This window comes from Leucopleurus acutus (assembly GCF_964270905.1).
Source record: "Leucopleurus acutus genome assembly, chromosome: 12".
NCBI classification, from domain to species: Eukaryota; Metazoa; Chordata; class Mammalia; order Artiodactyla; family Delphinidae; genus Leucopleurus; species Leucopleurus acutus.
Window position 1 is genome coordinate 48,626,388 of NC_139154.1, and position 12,347 is coordinate 48,638,734.

The window sequence follows — 12,347 nt, forward strand, 5'->3', positions numbered from 1 at the left end:
TTTTGTGTATGAAAATATACTTCTGCAACTCTAGAATTATATGAACCTGAAGAGTTATGTAATTCTGTTACTTTTGGGGTATTTTGGTTGAAAGTTGGATTCCTCCAATAAAATGTTTCTTGTCTTGTAGTTAAAATATACTCGTCCTGGGCTACCGACCTTCAGCCAGGAAGTACTACACAAATGGAAGTCAGATATCAAGAAGTATCATCGCATTCAGTGTCCTAACCAGGTGGTTCTTTCTCATTCATTTATTCACTAAATGTTGATCAAGCATCTGCTGTTTGTTTCAGTTACTTATTCCTTTGTGACAAAACACCTGAACTTTAGAGGCTTAAAACATCAATTACTTTGTTAACGATTCTGTAAATCAACAATTCTGTCAAGATTCAGAAGGCAGTTGTATATGGCACCAGCTGGAATCATTCATGGGTTGCATTCTGCCGGAAGCTCTGATGGGGCCTGAATGTCAGGTGGCTTCTAAGCAGCTACTTCACCTGGGAGATTGATTGTCCATATGGCCTCTCTCTCTTGCATGGTAGTTGGGTTACCAGTGGGGTACATGGTGACTGAATTCTCAGACAGAGTATTCCAAGAACATAAAAGCAACAGCTCAGATCTCTTAGGCCTAGCTTCAGAATTTGTTCAGCCTCATTACCATAACATTCCGTTGGTCAAAAAAATAATAGGACTTATCCAGTTTCAAAGGGAGGATAAATGACTCACTTCTTGATGGGAAGAGTGGCAGAGAATTTCCAGGCATCATTAATCTACTACAGCTGTATATGCAGTACTTTGGGGAGGAGTAGATATATAAGAAGTAAGAGACACATTTGCACTAAAGAAAGCTGATTTTTGGAAAAACTTGAGCATACAGTTTTTTGTATTTTTGTAAGTATCAGAAAAGTACTAGGGAACAGAGTGTTTTAAGCTTTTTTAAACAACTTTTTTACCTCTTTTTCTTTTACCTTTCCTTGGTTTTCTTTTTGTTCTTTGGCTTACATATTTTTCTGTGTGGTTTGTGGTGCAATTTATTGGGTTTCTTCCCCCCTCCCTCCCCCCGCAAGGGTACAGTGGGTTAGTGCAAATGGCCAGATTGCTAAGAAAAGGATGCTGTTTGGTGTGGTCTTCACATGATTTCTTTTTCTCTTTTTCAGGGCTGTGAGGCTGTCTACAGTAGTGTATCTGGCCTTAAAGCTCACCTGGGCTCTTGTACATTGGTTTGTAACGTTCTGAACTATTTATCTTAACATGACCTCTAAAATAGTCTGACATGGAAGAGAATTCAGATTTGGTGAACAGCTAGTTGTCCTGTTTGCTATTATCTTCAAAGGCTGGTTTAGTTTAGTTTTGTTTTTTTTTGTCCCAAAGATCCTCGGTCTGTTAATTGGGTGGGATGCCAGGGTATGTCCAAGATGCAGAATGGGCCAAAATAGCCATAAGTCATGTCACTGAAAAAATTTGGAGAAAAATATATAGTTCTGAGTCCCTACCAGGGATTTAACTTCTTCCACCTGAGCGTCTACCACACTGCACCTGCCCTATCTTATTGGGCCTTCAACTTCCTAGAATCAACTTACATTGTGCTTATCTGGATTGGTGAAGATCCTCAAACCCATCTGAACTATTCTGGCTTCTGGGGATGGGAGGTGCGATCCCTGGGTGTTAGGCTAACAGCCATTCACCTCACTGAATCTTTTCCATGTTGACCCCAGTGCCCTGCAACCTACCAGTCATGGGGATGGCTGCCACTTTCCATTCCCATTCAGAAGTATCTCCTCACACAAAATAAGCACCATGGAAACCCAAAGCTTCAGGAGCGGAGAGAAGTCTCAGTCAAGGCAACAAGGGAGTTGGAGACATCCAAACCAGATCTGTCCAGGAATGCTTAGGAGTTCGTCATCTTGATCCTAGTTTCTGAGTCATTCAGCTAGATATTATGGAGGGTACTCTTCTAATTCTGGATTCCTAAGGCACTCTTTGCAGCAGTGGATTGATCCTAGTGGGAAGAATTGCACATTGGTGCCTCATTGAACTTAAGGAGTTTGATAATTTGAGGGGAGGAGCCAAGAGAACCTGCAAGTGAAGTGGAAGACATAAGGGAAGATAGAAAAACGTGACATGTTACATAATAAAATTAGGGGAACTTCAGGTTGTGTTGGGGAGGGTCAGTGGGGTCAGTGTTTGGTATAGAACTGCATTAGGATAGATGTGTTATGGTCATAGTATGCCCAAACTTGTTTTCCTAAATATAGTGGTGTTTCGGATTTTCTTCCTTCTTCACTTTGCTGAAGTAGTATCTCCTCTTTTCATCTCTGACAGTCCTTACCTATTGCCCAGGTATGTGTTCCTGAATTTACCCTTCTCTTTCTTTCTTTCTTGAAAATAGGGAACCTTTGTGGCTGGAAAATACAAGTGTCTTCTATGTCAAAAAGAATTTGTGTCAGAGAGTGGTGTCAAGTATCACATCAACTCTGTCCACGCTGAGGTGAGGTTTCTCCTTTCCCACAGTGTTTTTATATTCTTGTGGACCCCATGAATATGCCACAAGGGATGGGAATTTTGTGCCTGTTATTATAGGCTAAGACTGTCAGAGAGACTAAAGGGTCTACATTAGAGTTTAAAAACTTCCTAAAATTAGGCGTGTAATAGTTTTTTTCTGTGAAAGCATTTAAAATCACTGTGGGTGTGAGCATCCCTGACTCTTCTAGTTATCTTAAGTCCGATTAAATCAGACATCTGGGAACCAGGCTGCATTTACACCTTTGGAATCTTGTTTCACAGCAATGTCTGTGCTCCTGTTTTCCGGTATTCCAACATCTTGGAGCAACCTGTTTTGAATATTGTTGAAATACCATATAGAAACAATGTAAAAGATGTTATTGAGACAATTGAGGCAACTTGAATACTAGCTGTACTACTAAGTAATAGTAATGTGTCAATGTTAATATTCCAAAATGTGATAATTGTATTGTAGTTATGCAGGGGAATGCGCTTGTTCTTAGGCAGGTACATGATGTTTTTAGGGATGAAGTATCATGTCTGTAGCTAAATTGTGAATGGTTCAGAGGAAGGGAGGGAGGGAGGGAAGAAGGGAGAGAAGGAGGGGAAGAGAGAGTAACAATGGTCAATCTAGGTGTTCATTGAACTATTGTAACTTTTCTGGAAAGTTTGTAAATTTTCAAAATTAAAAAATTCTGTTAAAAATGCTTTAAGTTCAGAAGGTCAAGAGTTTTCTCTTGGGGAAAGTTTTTAGGAGTCCAGGTGAACAGAGAAATTCTCTACCATATAATTAAATACCTTATTGCAAAAGCTCAAGGAGTAGAGTGTGCATTCTCTTGGCATATTTTACTGCAGATACTGTTGTTGCCTGGTGAGGAAAAATAGCAAGCGCCTGCGGCTGTCCTCTGCCCTCAGATGCAATAGTTCTTAGCAGTGTGGGCTTTAGTTAGTGTCATCCATTGTGGTTCCTGTTGCTTTACTGGTTGAAGCTTTGGGAATCCCTTTCCATATCTGAGATTTCTTCAGGAAGGCAGTCTTTTTTTTTTTAATAATGTTACCTTTCTATGCTTTGGGAAGTATTTGAGAGATAATTATCTCCTGACAAAATCTGGCCTTTGTATAGTTCACTTGTTTCTCCAGTTTCTGTTTCAAAAGTTGGAACCAACAAATTTCACTTAGTTTGGGACTTGCTCCCAAGTATTTGTTCAATAATTTATGCCTGTATTTATGAAATCCTTATGGTGTTAAACATGTTTACCTTGTTCCTCCCTTTCTGCCTCACTTTTTTTTTTTAATTATATTTATTTTTTTGGCTGCATTCAGTCTTCGTTGCTGCACGCAGGCTTTCTCTTGTTGCGGAGAGCTGTGTGCGGGCTTCTCATTGCGGTGGCTTCTCTTGTTGTGGAGCATGGGCTCTAGGCTCCTGGGCTTCAGTAGTTGCAGCATGTGGGCTCAGTAGTTGTGGCACATGGGCTCGGTAGTTGTGGCTCGCGAGCTCTAGAGTGCAGGCTCAGTAGTTGTGGCGCACGGGCTTAGTTGTTCCGCGGCATGTGGGATCTTCCCGGACCAAGGCTCGAACCCATGTCCCCTGCCTTAGCAGGCGGATTCTTAACCACTGTGCCACCAGGGAAGTCCCTAACCCTTAATTTTTTTAAACTGAGACTCAGAGAGGTTAAGTTAATTTTCTGATGGTCACATGGCTAGAAACAGAGCTAGGATTTGCACCCAGGTGGTCTGGCTGCAAAATTCATGCTCTTAACCACTACACTGTCATGAAATAAAAATCTCCTATGGCTCAGTGCTTTATATCTCATGAGAAGATTTTTAAAAGGAGAGGAGTGGGTGGGATCATGCTAAGTAATCAGTAGTACCCGAAATCATGTCTTACACAAGAAATGCTTGTAATGACTGCTCTGTACTGAATTTCTCCAGTTTAAAAGACACAGTTCTAAGCTCTGGTTCCATATCTGTTTCCTCTTTACTGTGTTCTGTCCTAATCATGCCTTTAAAAAAAAATCTTCCCATACCACTTCCTAGTGCACTATATTTTGACTGGATAATGTTTCTCTTTTGCCTCTGTAGGATTGGTTTGTTGTAAACCCAACAACGACCAAAAGCTTTGAGAAGCTGATGAAGATAAAACAGCGACAGCAAGAAGAAGAAAAGCGGAGGCAGCAGCACAGGAGCCGAAGGTCTCTAAGAAGGCGGCAGCAGCCTGGCATTGAGCTTCCTGAGACAGAGCTGAGTCTTAGAGTAGGGAAGGATCAGAGGAGGAGTCATGAGGAACTGCTCGTGGCAACGTCCTGTAAAGAACCAGAGCAGGAGCCAGTGCCAACACAGTTCCAGAAAGTCAAGCCCCCAAAGACGAATCATAAACGAGGAAAGAAATAGGCAGTCAGTGTGAAAGCACTCCTGGGAGAGTGGATGGGATGCTGTGGTCACAGGGACCTGTGTGGAGAGGCCTGAGTCACGGGGGCCAAGTGAAGAGAAATTTACTCTTTCAGCTGTTTGTGTAAGGCTGTGGCACTCTCAGCTCCTTCCTCCTGTGTAAATTTCAGTGTTTTCCCTATTGATTCACGTGGACCCTCCACCACCCACACCCCCATCTCCTTTTTGGTAGATTTTCCTGCTATTCTCATTGGAGTCCTCCTATTTTTCTCTTATCTTGCCCAAAGAGCTCCTCCTTAAGGCCCACTATAGGCCCTTCTTGCCCCATACAAGACTAAGAAACCTGTTTGATTATCCTTTCCATACTGGGGTGTAGAATGTTCTTGGAAGCTCCATTGATTTCGTAGTCACTCCATCATCTTATAAAACAATTCCAAACTAACTCTTTAAAACCATACTGATTTATCATTTTGTATTTGTGATATAACAAGCCTAGAACCTAGAACTGTTGTCACTCCTTTAATAAGGTTCCCCCGTCTGCTTGGGTGACAGAATTTATGGAGGCTCTTTGCTGTCTCAATATGGTTTTAGGATTGAAAGTGAGAAAATAGATTTAGAATAAAAAAGCTAGACCCTCCGGACACAGGTTTTCCTAGGAAATGCTTTGTTTGTCCCAGGTGGCAGTAAGTAACTAGACCCACACACATGAAATGCAGCCTTAGGAGGAATGTGTCCCACACATAAAATGACTGGAAAGAAGAAAGTAGCAGCAAAAATAAATACCGCCTCAACTTCCCTGGGTGTGAGGCCTCCTCTGTTGCTATGACCAGTGCCCTCCTGCAGCTTGTCTTGCTCCTGACGTTTTGAGGATTGAAAGAGAAATAAACCCTTTTGCTCCTGATGTTTGACACAGAACCCTAATATTGCTGGTACTCCTGTGAGGATTGGTAGCCAAGGTGCACATTCCTTCTCCCCTGGACTTGACCTGACTTGTTAGTCTGCACTCTGTTAAGTCCTCGTATCTCCCTTTAGCCAAAGTCTGTCTCTTTGAATTTTCTGAGAATATTGTCCTCTACCTTCTTTTTTAGATGTTGTGTTCTGTCCTTTTTATAACCTGAGACTTTGACACCAGGTGTAGATATTTATCTGGAGTTGGAAAGAAAAGTTCTTTTTCTGAACCTCATGCCTACCTGATAGTATCTGTTAGCCTGTTTCTCTTTGAGGCTGGCTTTCCCTGGAGCATTGGTTAGAGCAGCTCTGTTGTCGTATTCCTGGATTCTCTTCCCCTTTTCCATAAATATTGGTCTTCTATATTCTTGCCAATTTTTGTGGCTTATGCCACATAAAAAGCCAGGGACCCTTAACCCTAATATGGACCAATACTGCCTTTTCAAATTCTGAAAGGCTGTTACCACTTTTAACTCTGTTCTCTGTGCTCCTCCATATAGCCTTAAAATGTGGGCTTTTGTGAAGACCACTTTCAAACATGGGAGCACTGAAACCTGATTGGGATACTGCCAGAACGGGTAGTTTTGCAACAAGGGAAGGATGTGGTCTGTCCACTCGACATTGTCATTGGCAGTTGCTCCCTTAAAGCCCTTTCCGTACATGAGGATTGTCAGGGAGGAAAATGGAGAAGCTCTGTTAATTTCTGGTGAGTAAGACTTGGGGAATGTTTGGCAATGGCAAGAAAAATAAATGACTCTGTGTTAGAATGATGTTTTCCATTGTTCATTGACTCCAACGTGCTACCTGTCTCCTTGCTGACACAGTGTGTCTGGGGAAGATAACGACTACAGATGGGAATGAGTTTGGAAGAAGTAGCACGTACAGTTGTGTCAGTAGTTCTTTAGGCCCTGAGATATGCTGGTTCAAATGAATCCACTCATACCCTGCTTTATTGCTCTTCCTTTTACAGATAGCGATTTTAATTAAAGTATGTACATTGTTGTTTTAGACATAATGGTATTGCACACTTTAAATAGACTACAATATACTATAAACATACCTTTTATATGCACTGGGAAACTGAAAAATTCATGTGACTTGCTTTATTATGAAATTTACTTTATTGTGGTGGTCTACACCCAAACCCCCAATAACAGATGTGTGCCTGTAATTGGTTTGAGATTAAACTTGTCCAGTCTCATCCAGGGCCCTTGCAGGTGATCCTTTTATTTTTCCTGCCTGAGCCAGGGATCAGCAGGACTCACTAGAGATGATCCTAAATATATTAATAGAATTTTTAAGATTTTTAACCAAATTCATTAGAATAATATTTATTGAAGTTGAGCGGTATCAGGTTTAGCTAGATTTGGGAGCAATGTGAACTCCCTGCACTTTGGAATGGACATTGGGTACAATCAATTTAAAAACTAATTGGCAGGATCTCTTAAAATTGAAGATATGCCCTGAGACTCAGTAATTTCACTCCTACGGCTATACAAACTACTCCTGGTCAGGTGTTCTACTAGACATCTACAAGAATGATGTTGCAGTCTAATTTCCAATATGTACTGGAAACATCCTGTACCAGAGACTACTGGCTGTCCAGCAAAATTGGCTTTACCTTGCAGAATTATAGGATTATAGGAGAAATGGCTAGACTGCACTTCCAGCCCTCCAGCCAATTCCCCTGTAGTGATGGGGTAGCCAACTAACTTCTCTCTGGTGGAATGTGAGTGCGAGTGATGTGTGTCAATTCCATGCCAGGACTTTTAAGAGAGCGAGTGTACCTCCATGCTTTCTTTCCCCTTCTTCTGGCTAGATGCAGTTGATAAGGCAGCTCTAGGTCATGGTAGACCATAACATGGAAGATATCGATTCCCTGAATGACCCTAGGAAAGACTATTTGCCAATCAGGATGATCTATCTATCTGAGACTATTGTATGAGCAAAAAATAAATGCCTTTTCTTTGAGTCATGATATAATCTTGGGTCTCTTCCTGAGCCTAGTCTCTTACATAAGCTACTTGTCCATTATCAGGAGAAAATGGGTAAGTTGTGGTCTTCATCCTGAGGAATACTATACAGCTGTCAGAAGGACCAGGTCTTCTTTTTAAAAAAATTAGCATTTGTTTAATAGCAGGTTTTAAAGCACTTTTTCCCTCACATCTCTTTAAAACAACTGATTCATTCAACCAAGAGACACAGAAAACCTTTACGTGACTCAGTGGGTAAGTCATTGGGGGAGAGGACCTGGGTCTCTGCATGCCACTCGAGGTAGTGGATTTCTTCCTAAGGCAACGGGGACAGCTAGGGGAGTGTCAGGTGGGGGGTGATACCACCAGATGTGAACTGAGATGATGGATGGGGCTGCCCCTCTGCAGCAGCATGCAGGACGGGCTGGATTTTCCATTTCAGTCAGGTAACCTTACCCCTTTAACACTACCCCAAGAACCAGGTCGTCTTGTATCATCATGAATACAGCTCCAAAACAAAGTCTGGGAAAAGCAAGTTATAGAATACATCAAGAGTCCCATCTGTGGAAGGTTTAAAAACATGGAAAAACAATGCTCTATTGTTTATGGATATATAGAAGTAAAAGTATATAGACTATATAAATATAGTACCTGTAAATATATTTTAATAAAATACAGAAAAGATAGGAAACCATGCACAGGCATGATAAACATCAACTTTAGATAATGCTTCTGGGATCCAGAGGGACAAGTGAATGGTAAGTTCTTATTTTTTCAAATGGATAGTGAGTTTGTTATACTTTTCTATATCTTTTGCTATGTCTGAAATGCTTCATTTTAAAAATCTGTTCAGGCACTTCTCTGGTGGTCCAGTGGTTAAGACTCTGTGCTTCCGCTGCAGGGGGCATGGGTTCAATCCCTGGTCTGGGAAGAAAGATCCTGCAAGCCGCATGTTGTGGCCGAAAAGAAAAAGTTCACACAAACAAGAAAGAAAAAATACTCTGCTCACCTCCTTCTTCAAAAGGAACAGTTTAGGAATTTTTCTTCTGCTTCCTCTTCCCCTCACACTAAGAATCAGCTCTCCCCCATGTCTTCTGTTCACCTCCATGTTTGCCATTCCATTCCGAACAGTCATCACCTCTTGCCTTTTCAAGAGCTTCCTAACTGGATTCCATCTGCTTTTCACTGGCTTGGTACACTCCGCATACTGCTGTAGTGAGTTTTTATACTGTAAATCAACCTCGTTCACTTGCTTAAAGCCTAGTGATTTCCCAATGCACTTAGAATTAAAGTCATCCCCTTTACCTTGTCCTACAAGGCCTGCCTACTCTATTAACCTTTTTAGCCTCATCCGCTTCTGCTCTGTCCGTGTTCGCTGCCATTCCCCAACTACACTTAGCCACACTGACTCTTCTGTTCCTTAATCCTACTAAACTCCTTCCCATCTTAGGGCCTTTGCATTCACTGTTCCCTCTGTCTGGAATGTCTTCTTCCCCAATTTTTGTACATCAGGCTTCATGTCGTTCAAGTCTTAACCTAAATTTCACCTCACAGGTCTTTTCCATCTAAATGCACTTTCTGTAACATCACCCTCTTTCCTTTCCAGCACAGGAAAGCAGACGAAAAGTAGGCTGAGATCCTCGTTGGCCAAACCTACTGCTGGCTTGCTGACGGGAATTTCTAAGGGCCTTTATCAACAGGAGTCCCCAAGCCCTGGGCTACAGACCGGTGCACGGCCTGTTAGGAACTGGGCCGCACAGCAGGGGGTGAGCAGCGGGGGAGCGAGCAAAGCTTCCTCTGCCGCTGCCCGTCGCTTCCCATCGCTCGCATTACCGCCTGAACCCTCCCCTCCCCCACCCCCCCACCCCCACCCCCCGTCCGTGGAAAAATTGTCTTCCACGAAACCGGTCCCTCGTGCCAAAAAGGTTGGTGACCGCTGCTTTATCAGATGATTCACCCTTTAAAGTCTTCAAGCCCTCAGAGGCCTCACAAAGGGACAGCCAGGAGCAGTACACCAGATCAGATCCATTATCTGGGATGAGGAATTCAAAATAAACTGAGACAGGGTGGAAGTTACTCACTCCTGAATTAATTCATCTGGACAGCACTGGCAGGAGGGGGAATTAACAGCAGTTTAATAAGATTACCCATCCCTCTTTCCTTATCCTTAGTTTTATATCTTCCTATGTTTTTTGCATCGACAGAGAATAACGGTTTTGAATGTGTCTTGGATACCATAGTTTTAAACAGGCTCTCTATTTTCAGCTCCACTGAATAGAACTATTCAGGTTAAGGCAACTGTGTGCTACCTAACATTCTACTTTGTGCACTAAAACTGCATTTTTATTATGTGCACACTAGTATGAAGAAGACATGCAGAGTTGATAAGACATGAGAAGAGAGGTAAGTAGAAGGTACATTACATTGGAACAATAATGAAATCAGTGGGTATATTATAATGAGTTTATTTTCAATAACAAAATTTTAAGAACCAAGACATTACACATTTAACAGAAAAGTTGTTAAAGCTAGAAGTTAAGGCACATTGAGGCAAAATCCTTTTCTGAATCTAATTGTACAAGAATTCATTTTACATATGAATAAAACTGAAATCTGGGAAAACCATTATGAACTTTTTCATCACTGACAATTTCTTGAAAACATTAAGTTGATTCTGTTTTTCCACAAAGGAGCAACATTAAAATGAGGCTGCATTTCTGTACCAGGATTCAGCATTCAAAGAAATCCCTGATCTAACCATCAGTACGTCCTAAGTGCCAAAAATATAACTACCCTAAAAGTCTATATTAATTTAAAATACTAGTTCTACTGAAGGGGCATAAAGAGGGTACACATGAATAACAAAACGCATTTCAAGGACTAGGAAGTGCTTATGCAGTAAAAACGTAGTAAGTGACCTAAAGCTAAAGTGCTCACTCTATCGAAAGTTCAGTCATCTTTGTCATCTTAGAAATTGAGGATGTTGCCTGGGAAAGAGATGGCAAAAGACTCTTTAGAAAGTTCTCCAAATATATGAAAACTTTCTTTTGATACATTTTCCTAAAACAGGCAGAAGCACTCAGTCACCTCATTCAGGCTAGAGGTATTTCTCCACAGAAAACCGACCAGGTATACATACCCTCTATCTTCTCTTCCCTTCACACAGTTTACACAAAGCAAAAATGGTATGGGCTGAGCATCAGACAGGTTACTCTGCCTAAGGCTTATTACACTTGCTGTTAAGAGTTTTTCAATCATGAGAAAACTGTAGAAGCAGCTACCTGATCACCAGCACAAACTTTACAAAGAGCTTAAAAACACTGTGTGCTAAGGTGGCCAAAGAAGTGAGGATACATGGACATTGGTTCTTTACAGAGCAGAAAGCAGAATATAACAATCTGAAATGCTATTCTTCAGGGGGCTTTTTCTATAAAGAAACCTAACTTAGCTAGGTGAAACACACCACACAACTATTTTCCTGTCACTTCCGCAAGGTGGTTTTCTTGAGGTAGTTTCACATCTGGGTTTTTGGCAAGTGGTACTGGGTTATCTGGGGGTGTGAGGCACAGCCCATTTATTACCAAGAGCTAATTAAAGAAAAACCTAACTTTAAGGGAAGCCAGTCCCACACATAATCTAGCAGTACTGCTGGAGAAAAGCACCTAATCCTTCACACTAACACATCAAGATGGATATTTAACCACAGCACCCTGAGATCCCAAAGCCTTCCTAACCTGGTTTATGTTACGTAGCACCTAAGAACCCTTGCTCCATTCCTGACTTCGTGTTATTTTAGGAATTACTTTGGATGCGTCCTTGATTTGGTGCCTAGGGCAGGGTTCAGTGTGGTCTTTGGAGCACCTTGTCCTTTTGGGCACGGATTACGCCTTTCTTGCAGCCGTTGCCTCCCCCGGCTTAAGCAATCTAGGTACCACTGCTCCTGCTGCAGCTGCTGCTGCTTCTTTTTTAAACGGCTGTGAGTAGCCTGCAACTTCTGGCATTTCTGAATTAGCTGTGGTAGTTCCTTCTGTAACTGCTGGTGCTGTCTGTCGATGCTACTGTGGAACTCGGAAGTGTACTGCTTTGCTGCCCTCTCCAAGGCCTTGTTCTTGCTGTTCAGCTCCTTTGTTGGTCTTTTTCCCAACTGCCTTGCATCTAGCTCACTCAGTTGTGCCTCCAGTAATGCTTTATCCTGGAAGAACTGGACCAGCATGGCCTGTTTCTTTGCAGCTGTCTCAGCGTGGGTTTTCTTTATCTCCTGCTGTAGTGTCTGAATTTCTCTCTCCTGTTTCTCCTTTACTATCGAAATGTCCCTCATTGCCTCCAACTGCTTATTCAAATTGGATAGGATCTTTTCTTTCTGCAAGAGCTCTGTTTTAAGCGCTGAATTTTTTCCCGCATATTTGGAGGTTAATTCTTGTCTCCTTTGTTCAATCTGCCCACTTTGTTGTAAATAGTAGTTCCACAGCTTCTCGGTTCGCTGTCTAGACTCCTTTGTTTGCTTGGTCAGGTATTCCAGAAAGAACTGGTTTTCCT

The 12,347-nt window shown here is 41.9% G+C and overlaps 1 protein-coding gene across 4 annotated transcripts in view; it reads left to right on the forward strand.

The window, feature by feature from the left end:
* ZNF512 (zinc finger protein 512) overlaps nucleotides 1-6,584 on the forward strand; it is a 34,528-nt gene extending 27,944 nt beyond the window's left edge. For all 4 annotated transcript variants that reach the window (XM_082851776.1, XM_082851774.1, XM_082851773.1 and 1 more), the window contains 4 exons: nucleotides 131-232; nucleotides 1,158-1,220; nucleotides 2,390-2,488; nucleotides 4,585-6,584. In XM_082851776.1, coding sequence (XP_082707902.1) covers nucleotides 131-232; nucleotides 1,158-1,220; nucleotides 2,390-2,488; nucleotides 4,585-4,893 — 573 coding nt within the window. In that variant the 3' untranslated portion in view covers nucleotides 4,894-6,584. The remainder of the gene's footprint in view (nucleotides 1-130; nucleotides 233-1,157; nucleotides 1,221-2,389; nucleotides 2,489-4,584) is intronic.
* Nucleotides 6,585-12,347: the final 5,763 nt, after the last annotated feature.